We start from the raw sequence: 23,354 nt of genomic DNA on the forward strand, positions 1-23,354 counted from the left end.
AATAATAGTATATCAAAAATATGTTATTATTTGAAATATACATATTTCACATGGCATTTGTAGCATTGCTAATGTACGCGCTATGAATTTCCGCAGCAACGCGCGGAGAATCGTCTAGTATACCCTATGAGGGTCACCAGAATAAACACAATGAAAGAAATATTAGTGTTTCAGAACTTTCTACAGTATCGGAGGTGCGCCTCGCCTCCAAGATGATCCTCCAGTGGTTGGCTCACAACAATGTTGCTTTCCCTAGCGGCAATTGCTCGCTAGAGTGGAGACAACGGCGGAGCTCGGAGCATTCAACACGGGCACGGGGTTGCAGCAACGAGCTCCTCCAGCCTCCCCAGTTAAGCCTTGCTTCCCATGTCAGCACGCCCAGGACGAGGGAGTCAACTAGGTCGCCTGCAGTCCTCCAGGTTACAGTCTAGGCGAAGCCGACACGACTATGAGGGAAAATAAAAAAATTAAGGAAACAAAGTAGTGGCGTCAACCATCCATGGTCTTAGTACTTGCCACATTAGAGAATACCGGCTGAACCAGCCCTAAGCTTCAAAATAAACCAGAAAAATGCAATGTAATGTTATTCATGTATGTTGTATGAAAAATGCACATTTTTCGTTCAATAAAGTGAGCCACTTATTGCAAATAAAGCCCATGCACTATGTATAATTGGCTTCTTGATGACCGAGTAAATGTATAGGTCGATTACTTAATGACCATGCCAATTCTCACTTATAAATACTAGTAGCTCAATATGAAGGAAAATAGAGTTCTACCTTACATGTAGATGATTCTGTCGATGTCCAGTGAAATAGTTATTAATCGGAATGAGATACACTGGGGGATCAAGCTGAAGTACCAGAAAAGGGAAAATTGGTTCTATACCATTAATAGATCCACACTTTAGAAAAGTACCACTTAAAGTTTGGTCTTTAGAAAACTACCACCCAAAGGTTGCTCAACTGTCTATTTTTACCACCACCGTTAACTGGATGTTAACATGAGCTAAAAAGAAAAGTAGCAAAGGTCATGCACCCACTCCAACAGCTTTTTTTAACACACTTTGACGCTCTCTACAACAGCACTTCATTTGCCTCTCAAACAAAATTATAGTAGCATAAATTCAACATCATGAAACAACTTTTCCAGAAGAATATAACAAAAGGGAGATAGCACATCATCGAGCCAAAAGAGATCATTGCAGAGTAGCATATTTGCACATGTAGCAGTATAAAAGACTTTGAGAGAGAGAGAGAGAGAGTTTTAGAAAGAGAGTTTACTGCAAAGTAGCATATTTGCTCATGAAGCAGCACAAAATATTTCATTCTTCTAGACTAAAGAAGCTAATTGATCTACTCAATGATGATCCTCCGGCTGATACCTCCTGGTGAGATTGCAGCCATCCTTCTAGTTGTAACACCTAGGCTAGTTGTTACACCTGGGCTAGTTGGAGATACAGCAGCCGCCCTTCGAGTTGCTATACCTTGTCTTGAATGAGGCAACAAAGAGGGTTCAAGAGTTGTTGTGGAAACCTCAACATCATGTTTTTCCTACGAGTCACAACTTAGTTAGTGAAGGAAAACATTGAAGCACAACCTCAAGAAAACATTGCATCACATGTATGAATGAAAATAGTAAATTACCTTGTTTTTCCTTTCTTTGGACGAGGTGGTGGAAGCTCTTGTTCTAGTTCAACTTGAGTAGCAGTACGACCCTTCTCTATATGCCCAAATTGAAAGCACCTTTTGCATTGATATGGTCCTCTTTTTCCAGGCTCTCCACTCGCCTTGATTCTTTGTTTTCGTGGCCTACCGCCATCCCTTTATAGAGGTGGAGGAATCATCTCAAAACCAACATCAACCTTTGGCCATTCTTACCTGCCATTCATTGGAGCGATCTCAAACTGATAATCCATCTTGAATCTATCTACTGAATAGTAGTCATGCACAAAGTCATCATTCAATAGTTGTCTAACTTTGCCAAGCAAGTATATATCATGAGGTCATGGTTTTTCGGACACCTCCCACTGCAACCACATTCTCTTTTCTGAAGGTCAACTGCATGCCTCCATGTCTTCCCTTCTTTTGTTGTTCCTGATATTTCACCGGACAATGGACCACTTTTCTAGAGATCATAGTGCAATCCTCGACTCTTCATATTCAACTCATGCAACACACTTGGGAGGATGAGACCTTGAAGTTTTTGGCTATCACTTGCCTCGTGTACATCGATCTTCTCCTGAATCATCACCCTAATCTTGTCCATCAGATAATCAATTGGAAGGTCTTTTTAACCGTTAATCCAATTATTGAAGCATTCTAATATGTTGTTGTTCACATAATAAAATTTGCACTTTTTGGGGAATTTAGATCGACTCCATATCAGCTTGTGATCATATCTCAAAAGGTAATTGCTTTAGGACAATTAGCTGCAATTTTCTCCATCAATGCATCATGTCTACGAGTTGTACATGCCCATGCACAAGGCCACATGTATTTCAGTACCTTGCCCTTGAACTTCTTTCCAAAATTACCATTAGGTATCTAAATCAATCACGGTCCTCTGCATAATCTCCAAAGGCTTTCTTGACACCATATGCTAGTCCCTTACAAGCATTTATGTGGATCATCAACCCAGGAGGAGTGCCAACTGCTTTCTTGAGGTTGCTCATGAACCATGCCCAATTGGCATTATTTTCTTTCCCAAAAATACCATATGTAACTGGATACATCTAATTGTGTCCATCAATGGCCGTAGCAGCAGACAATTGTCCATTATACTTACCAGTGAGATGAGTGGAATCAACACGAAGATATGGTCTGAACCCAGACAAAAATCCATCAACACATGCTCTAATGCACACAAACATCCTTGAAAAATGCATTTTTTCCATTGATCTTCTTGCAATCGATCTCATTTGACTACTTTTTATTCTCTCCTGCTCCAATTAATTCGGGCTGGAGGGGGTATTGATTTTCATTTGACTACTCTTTTTTAGTGAAACAATTTTACCTAGTATATATGACCACAATCATCTTAATTGCTCATATTGACATCACTTATGTAAAGTCACTTTATGTGAATGCATGGTTGCTGATGATATGCGTGTGTATCATATGAAAGTCACAAGTGGTCCAGTTCATGAAGTGAATCATCCATTTACCGCCTATGAAATGTACTAGATATGTGTAATTGGCTAGTTATGATTGAGCTGGGTATAGTTTTCTTAGTTAATGATTGAACCAACTCTCACTTATAAATAGTGGCTTATTTCGTGTCACAAAACACAAACTGATATTAAGCTGCTTCACATGTAGGCATTTGTATTGATGTATAGTGTACGAGCTTTTACTCGGAATGAGATGCACTAGGAATTTGAGATTAACCGACAGGAAAACCCCTGGTATCACATTTCATCACAATCATGGACATGAAATTGTTGGATGCAAGATGAGGGTTCACTGCTTAGAGTTGTTTCTCTTTTCTCTAGAGACCAAATCAGAATCACGAGTTTTAAAGGTAGGGGTGGGAGAGGAAGTTGTTAGTTTGGTTACTGTTCCCGTTTTACCGCCATACTTCTAGGTTTCTCATTTTGGTCCTTGTTTTATCTCCCCTTTGTTTTTATGTACTTCGAACATATTGATTAGTTCCATCATGTGTTGACATGGTAAATTTGTTGCACTAGGACAAAACATACATTACTAGAAAAATGTGATCAAAACTATGTTAGCATAATATGAACTATTGCAAGATTTCTCTACTATTATAAGGAGTTGGTGCATGCGGGCTCACTAGTTTATCCCGCCTCTTCATCCCCTTACCATGGTTGAAATCTGTTCGATAGTTGTTAATGTCACTTCGCCATTCCCGTGTATACATGTTAACTGGGGCCATCACTAATTTTATTGGAGGCTCTGGTGAGAATCATCAGAAACAACCATTCGTGCTATAATTTGACATTCAAATGTCTTTGCGTGCGTCCTAATCTCTCTATATATCATACCTACCGCATTGTAGTTCCCTTCCCCTAACCTCGAGACTTTAGCGGCATACCTTTCCCTTCCCCATATAATCTATAGTTACATAACAGAACTCTAGAAGTCGTAACATGTTATCCACCTTGATCTCTTCCTTTGCCATTCTGTTGCACCCTTGTCCATTTACACGCTTAGCATTGAGACCTAAAAGGGGAAAAATTGATAACATGGATTAAGGATGAATATGTTATCATCCAAGTCACCAACGCTATGCTAAGACATCTCAATAGCAATATCATGTTTGACAGGCTGGTAAATCCAGCAAGCGATACAACAAGACGCGAGCCGAGGCCCTTGATACGTCTCCGACGTATCGATAATTTCTTATATTCCATGCCACATTATTGATGATATCTACATGTTTTATGCACACTTTATGTTATATTCGTGCATTTTCTGGAACTAACCTATTAACAAGATGCCGAAGTGCTAGTTGCTGTTTTCTGCTGTTTTTGGTTTCAGAAATCCTAGTAAGGAAATATTCTCGGAATTGGACGAAATCAACGCCCAGGGTCCTATTTTGCCACGAAGCTTCCAGAAGACCGAAAAGGAGACGAAGTGGGGCGGCAGAGCTCAAAGCTTCAACACGGGCACGAGGTTGCAGCAACGAGCTCATCCAACCTCCCTAGTGAAGCCTTGCTTCCCATGTCGGCACGGCCCAGGACTAGGGCATCAACTAGGTTACCGACAGTCCACCGGGTTGGAGTCTATGCGAAGCCGGGGGGAGGGGAAAAGTAGTGGTGTTAACCATCCAAGGTCTAACTTGCCACGTGAGCGAGTACCGGCTGAAACCGCCCTAAGCTTAAAAATAAACCGGAAGAATGCAATTTAATGCTACTCATGTGTGTTGTATGAAAAATGCACATTGTTCGGCCTATAAAGTGTCACATCCACTTATTGCAAATAAAGCCCATGCACTATGTATAATTGGCTGGTTGATGATCGAGTACATTTATAGGTCGGTTACTTAATAATTATGGTAACTCTCACTTATAAATAGTGGCATCTTCCATGTCGCAAGACATGAAAAGAAAATCGAGTTCTACTTTACATGTATATACTACTTGCGTCGATGTCTAATGAAAAAGCTATTAATCGGAACGAGATACACTGGGAAATCGAGTTGAAGTATGAGAAAAGCAAGAAGCTCATCTTTGGAGAGCAATAGGCACAGATATGTTCGTGCAGAGACGTTTATTTAGAAAACTTTCACCTCTTTTGATACGAAGTGCTAAGGCTACTACTAAATATGTACGACACGAATATTCCACTCACTCACCCTTAGCTTGCGCAATAGACACAACTATGTGGGTGGTTTGTGCAATTTTCTCTTGGTGCGAACACGTTCGTTTAGATTAATTAATAAACTTTTACGTACCATTCTTTCTTCGTACGAGATGCTAAGTTTACTGCAAAGTCTGCACGGCACGAAGATTCCACTCACTCACTCCTCACTCATTGTGAGCTTCTGCCACCCGGCTCTCGCCTCCCCATTCCCAACAGCCTCCGCCGGCCTCCATGGATCCCAGCGGCGCCGACCTCCCGTGCATCGTCCAAGCCCTAGCCTCCATGGACCCCAACGACGCCGCCGAACGGCCCTGCATCGTCCAAGCCCTAGCGGCGTCCCCCTCCAAACCCCAAGCGGCCTTTCCCGCCGCCGCCGCCGGAGACCATCCGACGCCGCCCGCCCCCAACTCCTCCAGGACCAGAGCCACGAGCCCTCGCCGCACGCGCTCCGGCGGCGCCCCCGAGTGGACCGCCGCCGAGACCCTCGCGCTCGTCGCCACGGTCGCCGCCGTCGACGACGACGGCTGGGCCCGCTCCGTCTCCGCGTTCCAGAAGTGGGCCATCGTCGCCGACAACCTCGCCTCCTCCGCAGGGCCTTCCTCCAGGCGGAAGGGGAGGGCGGCCGGCGAGTGCAAGCGGCGCTGGGAGGCGCTCGTGGCGGAGTACGGGGCGGTAAGGCGCGCCGGGGGAAGGTACTGGGGGATGGGCGCCGCCGCAAGGAGGAAGGCCGGGCTTCCCGAGGGGTTCGACGCCGAGGTGTACGGCATCATGGACGCGCTCATCCAGGTCGAGGAGGCGTTCCTGGCGGGTGCCGGTGGAGGCTCTGTCGGCGCCGGTGGTGCTCAGCTAGCTCAGGTGCGAAAAGAAGAGAGTGGTGATGCTGGACTCGGGGAAGAGGAGGAGGAGGTGGACGGTGACGACAGTGAGGGGGAGATGCAGGTGGATAATGCTCCTCAAGATTTGGGTAAAATAATGCTCTCATTCTGCTTGCTGTGTTCACACTCCTGACCTGATTCTCATTTTGATCTATTAGATATTTCGATGTGGTAATTGTGTGCTTTTGATTATGATATGTTGGGGATACTTTATGGATTAGTACAAAATACGACCATGTAGCATTTCGACGATACAATGTGGAAACAGATTCTAGTAATAAACCCCTAGATGATATGCTAAGGAATCAAGCTACTCACTCTGATCCATAATAACTGTCGTAGTTCAGATCGGAGGGAGTACTGAATTAGGATGATTTGATAAAGTGAGCGTTTTGCATACGGACATGATTCCATCCTGGGTTGTGTTACGGAATTGGCGTGGGCATAATTTACTAAGCATATTTCTGATAATGCTAGTAGTTACCATGAAGGAGGCTGCTTATAATGTCTTTCCTTTCGGTTTTTTCATACTAGTAGCAATATTGTGTCCTAGTCCAATTAGAATATTTTGTTTTTCTTGTAACTGCCATGTCCACTCCAGTAGCTATTCTCAATACTTGTCTGGGGGCCTGGAGCCACAGATCCTGTATGATTAAAATCTAGGATCTTCAGATACAGCATCTTAATTCATTTTGATGCATTCTAGGTTGCCATTTATTAGTATCTAATATCATAAAGAAAGAAGCCTTTCTTGTCATTTTTCTGTCTGTATAACTTTTGACCAAATTATTGTAGCATGATCAAGCAATTCTCTTAATAATCTCATGAAACTCATGATGTGCTATGTTACTTTAATGCCACAATGAGGTATTCCTTAACTGAATATGGCTTTGATAGAAGTTATGCCACAATAATATCATTGTTGTTAAAAAAACTTTGGTCACTAGCTCTACCTTCTCTATGCTATAATTCTTTCCGTTAATTCCAAAATAGTGACATGTCGTAGGGACCTAAGTGTAAACATTTATCTAGATTTTCAGTACTCCCTCCTGCCCATTTTATGTTGCGCATAATTTTTCGTGCAAGTCAAATTGTGCAAACTTTGACCAAGAATATAAATAATAATACAAAGATCTACCATGACAAATGCACACAATATGAAAATATATTTCATAACAACTCTAAAAATATTATCTTTTTGTTGTATATGTTTATATTTTTGTCAATATAGATGATTAAACTTTACGAAATTTGACTTTGACCAAAGCTTATATGCAACATATTTTGGGCAGGAGGGAGTATGAAAGTAATATTTCATATCAAATGTGTGCTCTTGTGTAAGTCGATAGAAATTTATGATGACAGAACATATACTAAGAGAAGGAGAGGTTCAGTTTCTCATATTATTGAAATATGTTTGGCTGAACTGTCGAAGCCCATTTTCTACAAACATTGCCTTCTTTTACTTTGCATTGCCATCTTTTCTATGTAGGTGGTTTCCTTAAATACCATTGTGTTTTTTTTAGTACTCAATGTTGAAACAGATTCTTTTAGGACACAGAATTATGGCATGTTTAGATACTGAAATCAGCTTCTTTACAATTTCCTACTATCTAGTGTTAGTATTTGTTTGTGTCATGTCATGTTTTGCCGCTAACTTGCGTGTTCTGTTTGTCCAGAAAATGCTGGCGCGGAAGCACACAACAAGCACAAGAAGAGCCAAACTGATGCATGGGAGCTGGCCAACAAGTTAAACGAAAACGCGCAACATATTCATATGCTACTAAATGGAGAGGCCAACGAAGATGCTGGCCAGAACCATGTTCCTGGCGATGCTATCTCACCCGAGGCTATGGAGACCACTCGCCAGAAAGCCGACGAGCTGATCAAATCGCTAGGCGGGCTCGTGAGCTACTTGAACCAATTCACCGATCTTATCAAGGAAAATGGGATCGAGGACGTCGTCGGTGTGAACTGATTGGTGCTAGGCAGGTTTCCTTTGAACTTTGAAGTGAGAATCCTGCAGCCCAATCCTGTATCATTGTCCCTATCCGTCTCGTCTATCTCTGTAAATATGAGGGCCCTGTAAGATGCTTCTAATCAAATGATGTAGGTTTGTAGCACACACTGTTATGTGCGTTGGTGCCATTATTTCTTATGGTCTCACCTCAGTGTCCGTGGGATTTCTCATCGCTTGAGGCCACTACCCAGGATACCGTGTCAGGTAGTGATATCAGGCTATACGAGGATGCCGTTCCAGGCATTGAAATCAGAGCAGTAAATTGGTGAATATACATCAAACAGCTTGAAGTCATCACTCATTACTCAATACCTACAAACCGAACAATGGAGAATATCATGTCATTAGACCCTTATGCATTTGATATGCAAACAATGCTGGACCATATCAGGGGAGAGCTGCTGCGAATTGCCTGGACTTGAGCCTTCTGCTGCTGGGCGCCATTGGAGAATCTGATGGCTCAGCTGGGCTCCGTCGACAGTGTTGGCGTCAGGGGATTGCGTGCGAGAAGATGCTGGAAAATGTTCACCTTCGCTGATTATCCTCTTTTCTTGCTGTTTCTCGGTGGTGATTCCTGTTCTGTCATGTCGTTGGTTCCCAGTCATGTACAAGATTGCTGAAAAAAGTGAGTTGGTTTTGGGTTTAGTTCCCAGTTCTAGGCTTTGTAATGAGAGTCCACAAATCTCAAACTATTTGTGAAACCTTGGTTGCATGTCAATGGAACCAGGGGGCTTTTTGCCCCTTTTGATCTAAAAAAAAATGCCCCAACGGTACTGAAAGTATCACCGAGTCACTATGTAGCAAACCAGGAGCCCACAAGACATCCAACAGGATGCTGATCTGGAAGAACGCCTGCGCAGGAAGATTGCGCCACATCGCGTTGCTGATGAGCGGCGCAGTGCGGCCGATGGGCGGAGGGTCCATGCGAGCTTTGGTTGGTGTGTTGAGGCCAGCGCGCGGCGCCCATGGTGTCCATTATCAGATGGGTCTTAGTCTTAGTGCTGAGAGAGCTAGCTGTTCACAATCCTAATGCTGATGGGTCTAGCCGAGAACAAGGAATTATAGGGGGAAATGGAAGGATCTGGCTTGGGCAATCACAAAGAGGCACATTCAGCTGTTTTTACAGCTATGCACAATAGTGCAATCGGTGGGCATTCAGAGTACTCCCTATGAGAAGCTTCCGTTTTGTTATGGGTCTACTGAATTTGTTTCGAGAGTTTTAAGGTGAAAAGATAAGATCTATGCTCGGGCAATGACGGCGTTTGTATAATGCTTTCTTCTTGAAGGCGTCGTTTTTGGCCTTTTGGGGAACCTAAACTTCACGTGTTATCTTGGTGTGTAAGGAATAGAACACTAGCAACTTTTCATTTTTTTTTCATTTTTTTATCTTTTACGATTGTGTACATCCGTACTAGCATTAAAATATTTACAGGGTTAGATGTAATTGATGCCTTCTCGATATCCAGGAGTGGAGCCAGGCTCACGGAAAAAAAGGCCATGGCCCGGGGTGCTGGGAAAATTTCTTCTTAGTATTACCGAAGAAATAATTTGGCTCGGGGCGTAGGCCAGATCAGCCCAACTCGACCGAGCGAGCAAGGCTCGTTTCGCCTCTATAATCTAGCTGCAGGCCGCTCGCTGTTCCCGTACTCAGGGTTACCCAGTACGTCACGTCCTAGAAATGCCGGCACTTTGGTGCGGGCACTTTTGGAAATCACCCTTAGAAGTATGTTTACACGGCACATTTTTGTTAACTGCCGCAAATCATGATTTAATTCACGGCAGTCAGCAAAAGTGCAGCTAATGACATGCTAATTGACGGCAGATCCGCGAAAGTGCCGGCCATTATTTCCAACCATCAACGGCGCTACGGTGAACTGCCGAAAAGTGAAGGCACAGGGGTGCTGGTATTTTTTCACATAAGTGCTGCAAATGTTGTATTATGTATTTATATTAAGAAAACAACTCCCTCTCTGCCACAGCTCTGCCTTCGTTGCTTTCTCCTCGCGCCATGCCGTAGCCATCCCCTACTCAGGCCATTGCCGGCCGTGTACAGTGCCGCCGATCCAAGCTCAGCACCATAAGGCCTCCTCCACTCCCGCATTCCCTCCACTCTTGCGCAACTTCTCTCCCTGCCCCCGATGGGCGCTCCCGCAGCAACCCTAGCTCCACAATGGCTCGGGCTGCCGGCGCGGCCGCTCCTCCGACACCGGCTACCACCCACGCTGCCGCTCGGAGCTACGACACCGCCACAGTATCCTCCACTGGTTCCCCACCGACACGACGTTGTACCGCTCCCGATGCGTGCCCCCATGGCAACCCTAACTCCGCCTCGCCACCCTCATCGTGGATCTCGACGCCTGCCTCCACTCCGGTGACAGCGGGCAGGGAATCATCCTCGAGTCCCTCGACCACGCGAGTCATGTCGTGCTGGAGTGTGCGGCCGTGGTGGCTGGCAAGGGCCGCAGCGCCTCACCAGAGGACGAGGCGCTGCGAGATATGACTAGGAAGGTCGCCAGATGTCTCGGGGCTCGGGGCCCTGATGGGGGGATTTATAATATACCACACTTTACTTCGTTTCTTTACTATTTACGACACATTACCTGGCTATTTATTATTTGGCACACATTAGATTAATTTCTTTATAATTTGCCCTATTTCTCTTTTTACGGAACTATCCATTGTCTTTGGTTGGAACCTACCTAGCTGGACATAATCGAAGAACCAAACGTCTGGCCAGTGCTATTCCTCATTCACTTATCTGCGTCCAGTGAGTTCCAGCTGAGAAGGGAATAGCTCAATCTACTAGCACATATAGGCGAGGGAGCGCCAGGATCCACGCCGGCCGGCCGTCTGCCTTGCCCACGCTCGTTCCTATGGCTGGCCGAGCCCCGGCGAGCTTGCCAAGGGAGCCAAGGTAGGGGATGCAGCGCTGAGCTCTTCGATGAGTGGTCGTGCGGCCGGTGGGGACGAGCAAGATGGCGCCATGGTGGCGCTCGGCGGTGGCCGCTGGTTAGATGTATATATCTATTGTAGTTTCCCCATATGTTAGGGGTTTTTTTTTTGCATATGTGCACCTGTGCACCTGTATATGTACTATATATTGTGGCATTTGACCCCCTGGTAATACAACAAGCATATTCCCTAACATGATATCAGAGCAAAAATTGATCCTCTAGTTCCCGGCCGACGTTGCTTGTTCGTCTCCGTTCGTCGCCGGTTTGTCCCCCGTCCTCGATCTGACCTCCCCTCGCGATTCCCCGCCATCCCCGGCCAGGCTCCGCTCCCCACTCGATCCTGTCGCCAAGTCGCGCCGATCTCTCCCTGGTCGCCGATCCGCCCAACAACAGGACCTCCGCTCGCGATCCGCCCGACGCCCCCTGGCCGATTCCGCTCCGTGCTGGCCGTCCCGATCCGCCCGCCTGGTGATCTCCATCCGTCCCCGTGGTCGATTCCCGTGCTCCCGCCTGCTCGTGCTGCTCTCGCCGAGTGTTGCTCGTGCTGCTCCCGCCGAGTGCCTGCTCGTGCCAGCTCCCGCCGAGTGCTGTCCGGCCCGGCCCGTGCTGCTATGCCGTGTGGTGGTCGTTCTTCCCAGGCTGCCGATCTCTGCCCCCGCCGCCTGTTCCTCGATCCGTGCCGCCCGCTCCTCGATCTGTGCTGCCGGCCTGATTTTTCGTTTCGGTTGACTTCAATCAAAAAAAAAAGAATCGAAAAAAAAGAGCTATGTCTTCTTCCGCTGATCCCGCCTTCTCTTTGGGTCTCCCTTCGGTACTTGGTATTTGTCCGCTGCCTCCGTGTATGACGGCTGGTCATTCTTCGTCGCCGTTTGCAGCCTCTTCACGCGGCTCTGCCCGCGCTTCACCGACTCCGTCTACGTCGGCTCGCCGCTCTACATCGACTTTTGCGGCCTCTTCACGCGACTCTGCCCGCGCTTCGCCTACTTCGTCTGCGTCGGCTTGCCGCTCTACATCGACTTTTGCGGCCTCTTCCCGCGGTTATGGCCGCGCTTCGTCGACTCCGTCTGCGTCGGCTTGCCGCTCTACATCGACTTTCGCGGCCTCTTCACGTGGTTATGACCGCGCTTTGCCGACTCTGTCTTCATCGGCGTGTGGCTCTCCGTGCCCCCCTTTGGTGGCCTCTGTGCGTGTGGATGATAGCTCCTCGTCGGCACCTGATTGTACATCGACCTCTCCAGTCGCACCCTCTCTGCGCATGAGATAGCGCAGCTTCACTGCCTGCTTGATGCTTGGGATTCCAGTTTACGTCAGCAGCCTCGCGGTCCGAGTCTCCGCCCTCGTCCTCATTGCACCTCATGTGGCCAGGTTGGCCACACTTCCTCCACCTGCTGGACGCGGGATCCCAGTTTACATCAGTAGTTCCAGGATCGTCAGCAGGTTGGCTCTTCAGGATCTTCTGCAGTTGCACTCTCTGATCAGGACATTCTTAGGGGTCTTCGTGGTCTGCTCGCTACTCCAGACTCTTCCTCGCCGGGCGCTCGCTGGTTCCGTGACTGGCTCTTCGGCACTGCGCGACCACCACTTTCTACACGGTCGAGTACGTCCCCGTGGTATCCGGATTACGGAGCTTCCTTTCATATGACTTCGAGTCTTCTATTCCGTCTCGCTCTTCGGTCTCTTATTTCTCCCGTCCGTGTTTGTCACGGCCGATGGTACCTCTATTCCTGTTTCTAGTACGGACACCCTTTCTACTCCCTCTTTCTCTCGTCCCCGATGTTTCTCATGTTCCTCGCCTTCGGATGAACCTTTTCTCTGCTAGCCAGACTCACCGATTCCGGTTGTCGCGTCATTCTTGACGCCGAGTCTTGTGCGGTTCGGGATCGTCGCACACATGCCCTGGTTGGAGCTGGTCCTCGTAGCCGTCGGTCTCCGGGGCTTTGGGAGTTAGAGCGGCTTCGTGTTCCTTCCGCTGCCACTTCATCCGCGGTTCTACTCCGGTTGTTGCCTCTGTCACCGGCTCTTTTCAGCGATGGCATCATCGTCTTGGTCACCTTTGTGACTCTCGCCTTGTCGTCTTTGGTTCATCGTGGCCTTCAGGGTCTGTCTGCGGAGATGGGTCGTTACACTGTCAGGGTTGTAGGTTAGGCAAACAGATTCAGCTTCCCTATCCTACTAGTGTGTCTGTCTCTCAGCGACCGTTTGATTTAGTCCATTCAGATGTTTGGGGTCCGGCTCCCTTTGCTTCGAAAGGGGGCCATCGATACTATATCTTATTCATTGATGATTTTTCACGGTACACCTGGGTGTTTTTCATGCACTCTCGCAGTGAGGTGCTCTCTATTTATCAGCGTTTTGCGGCCATGGTCCGCACTCAGTATTCCTCACCCATTCGCGTGTTCCGTGTTGATTCTGCTGGTGAGTATATCTCTCAGCACCTTCGTGGTGTCCTTTGCTGAGGAGGGCACCCTCGCTCAGTTTTCTTGTCCCGGTGCGCATGCTCAAAATGGCGTCGCCGAGCGTAAGCATCGTCATCTTCTTGAGACCACCCGTGCTATGATGTTTGCCTCTTCTCTTCCGCCACATTTCTGGGCTGAGGCTGTCGCTACGTCGGCCCACATCATTAACATTCATCCTTCCGCTGCTCTACAGGGTGGCATTCCTCTCGAGCGTCTCTCTGGTGTTTCTGCAGACTACTCGACTCTCCGTTCATTTGGTTGCGTCTGCTATGTCCTTCTGCCTCCTCGCGAACGCACCAAACTGACCGCTCAGTCTGTTGAGTGTGTTTTTCTCGGATACAGTGATGAGCATAAGGGCTATCGCTGTTGGGACCCCGTTGGTCATCGGATGCGCATCTCTCGTGATGTCACATTTGATGAGACGCGTCCCTTCTATCCTCGCCCCACCTCGGGTACTTACCCGGTGGATGATATCTCTTTTCTTATTTTTCCGGATGCACCCCCTGCTGTCCCTCCTCCCCTCCCTCCTACTTCTGATGCGCCCCCTTCGGCGCCATCCTCTCGTTCGTCTAGTCCACCTAGTGCTCCTCGTTCTCCGGCTTCGGCTCCTTCCGATGTTGTCCCTTCTTCCTCTTCTTCTGATGACTTGTCTTCTGCAGATGAGCTTCCCCCTTCCCGGCCCGTTCGTCAGCGTCGTGCTCCAGTTCGTTACTCTCCTAGTCAGTATGGTCTCTCTGTCGTTTCCGAGCCGACTTCTTATCGGGATGCCGAGCGTCATCCTGAATGGCAGCTTGCCATGGCCGAGGAGATCGGCTGCGCTTGAGCGCACCGGCACTTGGGATCTTGTTTCTCCCCCTTCGGTGTTCGTCCCATCACGTGTAAGTGGGTCTATAAAATTAAAACTCGCTCTGATGGATCTCTTGAGCGCTATAAAGCGCGTCTTGTGGCTCGTGGTTTTCAGCAGGAGCACGGCCGTGACTATGATGAGACTTTTGCCCCTGTGGCTCATATGACTACTATGCGTACCCTTCTTGCTGTTGCTTCTATTCGCCGCTGGTCTGTCTCCCAGCTTGATGTTCAGAATGCTTTTTTTAATGGCGAGTTGAGTGAGGAGGTTTACATGCAGCCTCCTCCTGGGTATTCTGTTCCCGATGGGATGGTTTGTCGTCTTCGACGTTCTCTCTATGGACTCAAACAGGCCCCTCGTGCCTGGTTTGAGCGCTTCGCCTCTGTTGTGACTGCTGCTGGTTTCTCTCCTAGTCTTCATGATCCAGCACTTTTCGTTCACACTTCTCCTCGTGGACGTACTCTTCTTCTTCTCTATGTTGATGATATGATCCACTACAAGAAAAGTTGCCATGGCCGACGAAGTTGAAGTCGCGCCGTGGTTGCTGGTGTACCATGGCCGACGATTTTTGGTCCCTCCGTGGTGCATGTCAAAACTTTTTTTTTCTCGTTTTTGAGGCCACCTAGCCCGACGAAAGCGGCCAAAACGTCGCGTATGGTGGCCCGGGACGTGGTGCATCTCGAAATCTCGGGTTCGCCGGCCGAGTCAACGCAAATCCGCACCGCCGAGGGATGTAGGGCCCGGATGGCAGCCTCTCTGGCATTGTTTTTTTCTCGATCGCGCCATCTCGTTCAACGTTCTCCGATCGAGCCGTTTACGATGCAGGATCATGGGTCCCGCATGTCATCCTCTATGAACCAAAATTCTTTCTATTCTTGGATTTTTTTTTACCCCCTGATTTCTGGCTACTTCCTTTTTCTTTTGATCCCTTGCCGCCTTGGAAACGTTGAGACCGCTGCTGCTAAATGGGACCCGCATGTCATCCTCTATGTGCAATCAACTTTCTTTTCTTGGAGTTTTTTTTTGGCACCTCAAATTTGGTCACTTGCCTTTTTCTTTCGATCCCTTGCCGCCTCTCAAACGGTGATACCGCTGCGGCTAACTGGGACCCGCATGTCATCCTCTATGTACTATAAAACTTTCTTTTCAGGAATTATTTTTGGCACCTCATATTTGGTCACTTACCTTTTTCTTTTGATCCCCTGCCGCCTCTCAAACGGTGATACCGCTGTCTGCTAAATGGGACCCGTATGTCATCCTCTATGTTCTCTCTATGGTCTCAAACAGGCCCCTCGTGCACTGGTTTGAGCGCTTCGCCTCTGTGGTGACTCGCTGCTGGTTTCTCTCCTAGTCTTCATGATCCCGCACTTTTCGTTCACACTTCTCCTCGTGGACGTACTCTTCTTCTTCTCTATGTTGATGATATGATCATTGCTGGTGATGATCTCGAGTATATTGCCTTCGTCAAGGCTCGTCTTCGCGATCAGTTTCTTATGACTGATCTTGGTCCTCTTCGCTATTTTCTTGGCATTGAGGTTTCCTCCACTCCTGATGGCTTTTCTATCTCTCAGGAAAAGTACATTCAGGATCTTCTTGCTCGTGCTTGCTCTTGGGGATGAGCGCACGGTCGATACTCCTATGGAGCTTAATGTTAAGCTTCGTCCCATCGATGGTGATCCTCTTCCCGATCCCACCCGTTATCGCCATCTTGTTGGGAGTCTTGTTTATCTTCTCTGTCACTCGTCCCGATATTTCTTATCCTGTTCATATTCTCGAGTCGGCTTGTCTCGGCTCCTACCACTGTTCACTATTAGTCATCTCCTCCGTGTTCTTCGTTATCTTCGTGGCACGATCACTCGTCGCCTTTTCTTTCCCCGTTCCGGCTCTCTCCGGCTCCAGGTGCTATTCGGATGCTACGTGGGCGAGTGATCCTACGGATCGTCGTTCGCTCTACGCTTACTTGTGTGTTTCTAGGTGGTTCGCTTGTTGCTTGGAAGACGAAGAAACAGGTCGCGGTTTCCCGTTCGAGTGTTGAGGCTGAGTTGCGGGCTATGGCTTTGTTGATTGCTTGAGGTGACTTGGTTACGGTGGTTGCTTGCGAGATTTTGGGGTTTCTGTTACGACACCCACTCCACTTTTGTCCGACGATGCAGGTGCTATCGCATTGCACGTGATCCGGTCAAGCATGAGCTGACCAAGCATATCGGTGTTGATGCTTTTTACACACGTGCACGGGTCCGGGATGATGTTGTTGCGGTTTATTATGTGCCTTCAGATTTGCGGTTGGCGGATTTCTTTACGAAGGCACGGACTCGAGCGCAAGCATGATTTCTTACTCTCCAAACTCAGTGTTGTGGATCCACCATGAGTTTGAGGGGGGTGTTAGATGTATATATTTGTCTATTGTAGTTTCCCCATATGTTAGGGGGCTTTCTGCATATGTGCACCTGTACATGTACTATATATTGTGGCCTTTGGCCCCCTGATAATACAACAAGCATATTACCCTAACACAGGGCAAGATGTGATGTGCTAGTACAGTCGGGTACGTGGATGCATGAATCCCGCGACCTGACTAGTGAAGAACCTAGGTTTCGTACCAATCATCAGCAGTATCGCGACCTGACTAGATAGCTTAGACCAAGCACTCATATAGTACATGTCTGGTAGCGCAATTTAAACGATCGGCCGCTTGTCACCTATTACTACAACTGCACGCATTAACATTGTCGGTACATGTACATATACACTCTGTGAGGCGCCCTATCCATGCATCCATCCTAGTGCACGAGCTGTTCATTATTGCACTGCACGCTGATTTGTACGAACGGTTGATGCAACGATGATGTGCCAATGTGAATTGTTGTGTAGTAGACGTACCGAGGAGGGCGACGAGGTCGACGATGTCAAGGCTCTGGAGCTTGAACTTGGTGATGATGGTGGGGAGGGTGTTGTTGGGGGCAGGGATGTCGTTGTTGGAGCCCTGGATGCTGGCGCCCAGAGAGTCCCTCCTGCCCAGCGGCACGATCCACCCTGGTCCTCCGGTCTGCACAAGGTTGCGAAAAATCTCAATCTCATGTGAAAAGATTTCCAGAGTACAAAATATTCAGATGGGATTGTCTGAAACAAAACGTAGCAGTAAAAGTTTTCATCTTATATTTACTAGCCAGTCTTTCTCTGGGCGAGCCTAGGTTAACAGACTGAACTTAGCACGAGATAAGACAACACTACTAAAAATGCTCGTTTTTCCGTAAAGTAGCTGAACTGAACAATAGGATAAGCGTGTTTTACCAAAAAAAAAATGTTACCGTCAAACCGTTGGCTAGCTAGTACGAACGATGCTGCACATCATTTTTTTTTTGAAACATGCACATCATTTTCTACTGTTTCATGAACTAACTTTAGCAGGTTAATTTGTAACTTGTTTTCGTAAAACCAACTTTAGTATCTAGAGTAGGTTTGTTACTCGGTATGTGTAGTCAAGAAAACACAGGCCGGCCGGGTGCTGTGCAGCTTTTACCCTGTTCTTGTTCCGTCGACATGGGATGCCATGCCATATTGTTACTTTGCACTGATAAGGTAGCTTTGCTGGCCACTGCTTTACCGAGCAATGTGCTCCCGTTTTGTTTTATTGGTCAATTCTTTCTTTTACCATGTGTTTCGTACGTGTGGCACAAAATTCATTTACCATGCATGCCAAAATCACTCGTGCGTATAGCTTGGCAGATAAAACAGATGAACAATGTTCTGGGTGTGACAGAAAAGAATGGACGGTTAGGAGCGTTTGCAGCCAAATCGCTGGTGCTTGGCTTGACGACTAGCCAGCAGAATCGGATTCCTGCGGCGCTGGAAGCAACAAGCACTAGCAGATCATAGAATAATAAGCAAAGAGCAAGTGTAGGTACCACGACGGTGGAGTCGCGGGCGGCGAGGGCGAGGACGTCGGCGCAGGAGACGGTGCGCGGGCAGGCGGCCTCCAGCGCGGCCTTAATCTCGTCCACCACCTCGAACCCTCTCGCCGAGTCCTTGTTCGGGATCGACCGCTTCTCGCTCGTTACCGACGCGCTGCTGTCCAGCAGGATCGACGCATCGCAGCCCTGCAGGTAATTACTCCGGTCAGTCCATGTATCCGGCAATGCACACGAGCACGCACGCACCTCTGCATGCGACGTACCTTGACGAAGCAGTCGTGGAAGTGGAGGCGGAGGAGGGAGGCAGCCATGCGCGGTTCACGGTAGTGCGCCTTGCCGACGATGGACGCCACGATCTGCTGCGCCTGCGGGCACGAGTGGTCGTAGAAGTGGGGGTCCAGCTGACCGCCCCAAGGGAACGCGGAGGAGACCGAGAAGAGGAGGGCGGCGACCAAGGCGACGGCAAACATCGCCATTGCTGATCACAAATGCCAAGCAAATACCGGGACTAGATATATAGCTGTAGTTGCTTCGTGTTGCAGTGATGGTGGTGGTGAGATGTATATATATGCAGCCGGGGGGCGGGTTTATATAAGGGAGGCTTGGCGCTTGGGGAGGTAATTAGCTAGGCTCAGAGCATTGCCTTGCTTAGATAGCTTGAACAACATGAGATCCATGCACGTTAATTATTGGGGAAACATACTCTGTGGGGGAAGCATAACAAATTAACAAAAGGGTTGCTAGCTCATGGCAACTTCTTAGCTAGTTCTTTTTCACTTTAATTAAGCTGCCATACTACTACTTCATCATCAAGGGAAAATTATATATCATTGCTTCAGCAGCTGTAGGTATACGGTTGGCCCTTCTAGCTAGCTAGGTGTAGTTCTGCTAAATCTTTTGCTGTGCAACAACGCTGTATGGGCTCTCAAGGCGCCAAATACCTTTAATTTGTTTTCCCGCCGCCAGGTTTGGTATATAATTCTATGTACAAGCATCTGCTTTCTGTAAATTCGATATGTGCATGGATGTAAAGCGGAAAGGGCTAATCCAAAGGCACACACCAAAAAGAAAAGAGGCAAAGCTATAGCCACGAACTAACTAGCTAGCTAGAGTCTATAGCATTGCCGTGTCCGGTAACACCCATATTTCTAGTATGTAGCAATCATGCAGCTCTTGTGCTACTTCTTTGCTCGTGTTCTTTGACGAAAGCCAACCACGCTGAGGTATCACTTAGCATACCTTCATTTTTTTAGACACATATTTCATAGACTGGTATGGATTCTCATTTTATTTTCGAAAAGAAGGTTGAATCCCCTGGCCTGCACAAAATGATGCATACAACTCTTCTTATTAATTATTAGGCAGATTACAAAATAGAGGTAACCATGGCCGAGCTCTTATTCAGTTGTTGTGACTAGATACATTTTTTCTCCCTCCCGTGCCACCCCTGCTTGGGCGACACCGCAGGCTCCCACTGAAACCCTAGCGGCCACATCCCCATGCTGCACCCCGGCCGCCGCCGCGGCCGGTGGCGGCGCCCATCTCGCCAAAACAATAGAGGGATAAGGATGCATGCAACGGCGGTGAGGCGGATCGGCGACTCATGGCGGCGAGCACGCGTGGTTGGCGGCGCGTGGAGGTGGATGTGTCATGGTTGAGGCGCCGGTGCGGATATACTAAGATATCCTCGGTGGCGCGGGCATGCTGCTTGCCATGGCAGCGGCGGCTGCAGTGGGTCTTGCTTGGATCCGATCTGGGCCTATGGTTGCGGCAGCAGCTACGTGCTTTGATCCTCGTGGGTTGCTTCGGTGGCAGGCAAGATCATCTTCTCCTCTACTTCTAGTTGGTGGCCTGAGCCTACTAGCTTGGATCAAATAAAGGAGGAGGTCCTAGGGTTTCTCTCACGTCAAGACGAAGATCTGCCTGATGCATGTCTTCATTGATCTAATTACAGGGGGCGTGTCCCGGAAGGCTCCATCGGCGAACTCCATTGTACGATTCATGTCTGGAGATTGCTGGATCGGGTGAAATTCGATCGTGCACACCCGTGTTTTACTCTGACCGTTTGGGTTTAGAGGGATCGCTCCGAAACTCTATTAGATGTTCATATCACAGAGTACATTCTGTTTACATGGTGCCGACGGAGAATGTCATGGATGCCAAGATCTAAGGACTAGCAAAGGGTGGCCCGAGTGAGGGTGGAGATGAGGAATATGCTCGGTGATTCGTGAATTGGAGCAGCGACATGCAAGTGGGAGCGATTGCACATGAGAAATTCGTAATCTTACCTTGAGGGTGAAAATACAATGTCTGGCATTAGTTGGTTGTGTCTAGCATTATCTTTGTTGAAGGCAATGTTTTGAGAGTGAGGACTTTCTTCAGGGTGAAAACCTTAGATCGAGCGGCGACGACGCTTGTGCATTGTTTCCTTCTTGGAGGCGCCACTTATGGATAAGCCGAACTTCTGGTGTTGTCTTGGTGGGGTTAGTACTGATGTTTCAAGGAATGGATCAATATAGCGGGGATTTTTTTTGTAATTCTCTTTCTTTTTTGTCTATGTGCATCCGTAATGCCTCTAGAACAATACGGTTGCATATGCCGTGTGGAATTGGTATCTCCGCGGTATTAACATATACTCTTTGTCAAAAAATGACCGAAACATTACAAAGATATGAAATAAACACCTACAACTAGGTCGAGTTCTTCCACAACAATGTCTTCATGAAGATGAACGTCCTCGTGCGCCACCATCGCCATGTCAGGCCATATACGATCTAGACAAGGATTTTTATCTTGTATGCCGTGGCTAGCCAATGAAAACCAGACCAACACCAAGTAGACAACACCTTCAAGAAGGTAACAACACAAGTTCATTGTCACTAAGCCCATTCTATAAGGCCAAGGCATGGGTTTTCACACTGGATATGAAGCGGTTTTTGCCAACTTCACCTTAAACGAGCTTAGTTGGTGTTACTCTATTGCCATATTTTTTACATCCTTCAGAAAATTCAGGTGAAAATGGACAAAAAATAGTTCTTTTTGAAAACTTAAGTACAAAATGATCCTGATGTGTAAAATTTTCAAAAAAAAAATGGCCTCTTTGTATGATACCTTGAGTTAGGGCACATGTTAGGTAGCATGATGCTATGGGGCGCCATGCTCGATAGCATGATGCCCTGGCCAGGGGAGGCATGCTGTATTGTGCGTCAACTGTCTTAACCGCGCCATGCTATCTAACATGACGCCCCAAGGTCAGGGCATCACCCGGGCGTCATGCAAAGATATCATTTTGTAATAAAAAATAGATGCAATGTATTTTTTTTTGCTAAAGATGTAGGAAAAATAAAGCCCTTTTTTGCGATTTTCATGGAATCCATATTATTCAATTTGATGCACACACGCACTCCTAGTTTTTCCCCCCTGGAAAACAGGATTACCTGACATCTGCATCAGCTGAACAAAATCAATTCTGAAAGTACACCACATAATCTCATCAGATGATTACTGAATTACTTGAGCTAGTAAAACTTCAGTAGTATTATTTTTATTAGATGTTTATACGATTTATGTGTCTAGTTCTACTAGTTTTTCTGTGTGTATTTTGTCCTAGCACTTCCGCATTTTTTTCGTTTAGGAAGAGTGAACTTAATTGTAGGAGGAATTAGTTTCCAAAATAGATAGGTTCTCTTTGATTCTTGTTTGAACCAGAGAGAAAAAGATTTGCTTGCATCCTTTAATTAAGAAGATAGTTTTTGACATGGGATCAAAAGAGAGAAAACGGAGGACATGAGGAAATGAGGATGTAAAAAGGACTACTATACTGGCATGATGGAGCTCAAGTGTTTTCTGCCCCAATCACCGGCGAAGCTTTGAATCGTTCTTGATAGAAGCGATGAGGATTGACGTCGGAGCTGATTTGTAGTGAAACACCCTCGCCTTGATGCCTCTCATTTAAGGTGCAACAAATAAAACTACCTAAAGCCATTTTTGACATAAGGATATGTGTAGCTCTATATTTTCCTTGCGTTAGTATGTACCATGGCCGCTCGAAGTGAAACGTTACGTATCTGAAAGCATGTTATGTTATAGAAAGAACCGCGCTCTACCGTCTATACTGAACATTTATTATCCTTTCAAAAAAACTGAACATTATTAAAGAGAAAAAAAGGCACATCCGCTTGTTCCATACACGTTTTCTCTCTGCAAACAATCCCAAAGGTAACCATTAGTGTGCCACATAGTGGTGTGTTATAAAAATGCGTTTGCCACATTTCTCGTTAGTTGCTCCTCATGGGGAACTAAATTAGCCCCAAACCCATCTTACTTTGATGCCAAGAATCTATCTTTTATTCCTTAAAAACGTATCTAAAACATGCACCTCCTTTAGGAATACTTTTTGTGGTTGTATTACAGGGGTGACAAGGATTGAAGTTGGTAGACCGACAACACTCATCAAACATGCCTACAAACCTCCGGTGGTTGTATTTTGGGGAGATACAATAAATAAAGGTATAAAGTTGCGAGCATTCTCGGTCGAACCATAACCAAGTATACAATACTTACTAGTAAATTGCAATAGAGTTGTTACTCGTGAAGGAACATATACCATCATATATATTTGCTTGCACTAGTTGTGCGGTGAAGAACAATTTACTTAGGACTCTCCTTTTTACATGGGTTGAGAAGCGAAACGGTCCGTTTAACTGCCTACAAGGGCTCCGTATTGTGGCCCAACTGGTTCTCAAAGCACCATGGAGACAGGCCCGGGAGCAACGGCCGATTCGGACGTTTCCAGCCGGCCTGTCCCGTTGTCGTCACTCCTTTGCTCGATGGATGCAACCTATGCACGTAGACTCGCTTACACTCACTCTCCCTTACACTACTCCACACACCCTCTCTTCAAATCAACACAACCATACTTCGACTCAAAATAAGTTGTACATAAAAAAAGATGCATGTCGATG

At 47.1% G+C, this 23,354-nt stretch overlaps 2 protein-coding genes across 2 annotated transcripts; one reads left to right on the forward strand and one right to left on the reverse strand.

The window, feature by feature from the left end:
* The first annotated feature begins 4,250 nt into the window (after positions 1–4,250).
* LOC124689779 lies at positions 4,251–8,305 on the forward strand. The gene is made up of 3 exons (XM_047223250.1): positions 4,251–4,292; positions 5,544–6,291; positions 7,882–8,305. The coding sequence occupies exons 1-3, from the start codon at positions 4,251–4,253 to the stop codon at positions 8,178–8,180; spliced, it is 1,089 nt and encodes a 362-aa protein (XP_047079206.1). The 3' UTR covers positions 8,181–8,305.
* An 8,850-nt stretch (positions 8,306–17,155) lies between these two features.
* On the reverse strand, positions 17,156–18,872 carry LOC124689780 (peroxidase 72-like; the record flags this gene model as incomplete). Its single annotated transcript, XM_047223251.1, has 4 exons — positions 17,156–17,190; positions 17,360–17,525; positions 18,385–18,576; positions 18,654–18,872. Coding segments are annotated over 4 exons (612 nt in total), but the record flags the coding sequence as incomplete, so codon positions are not given.
* Positions 18,873–23,354: the final 4,482 nt, after the last annotated feature.

The sequence above is a fragment of the Lolium rigidum genome, chromosome 2, assembly GCF_022539505.1.
Source record: "Lolium rigidum isolate FL_2022 chromosome 2, APGP_CSIRO_Lrig_0.1, whole genome shotgun sequence".
In the NCBI taxonomy this organism is placed as follows: Eukaryota; Viridiplantae; Streptophyta; class Magnoliopsida; order Poales; family Poaceae; genus Lolium; species Lolium rigidum.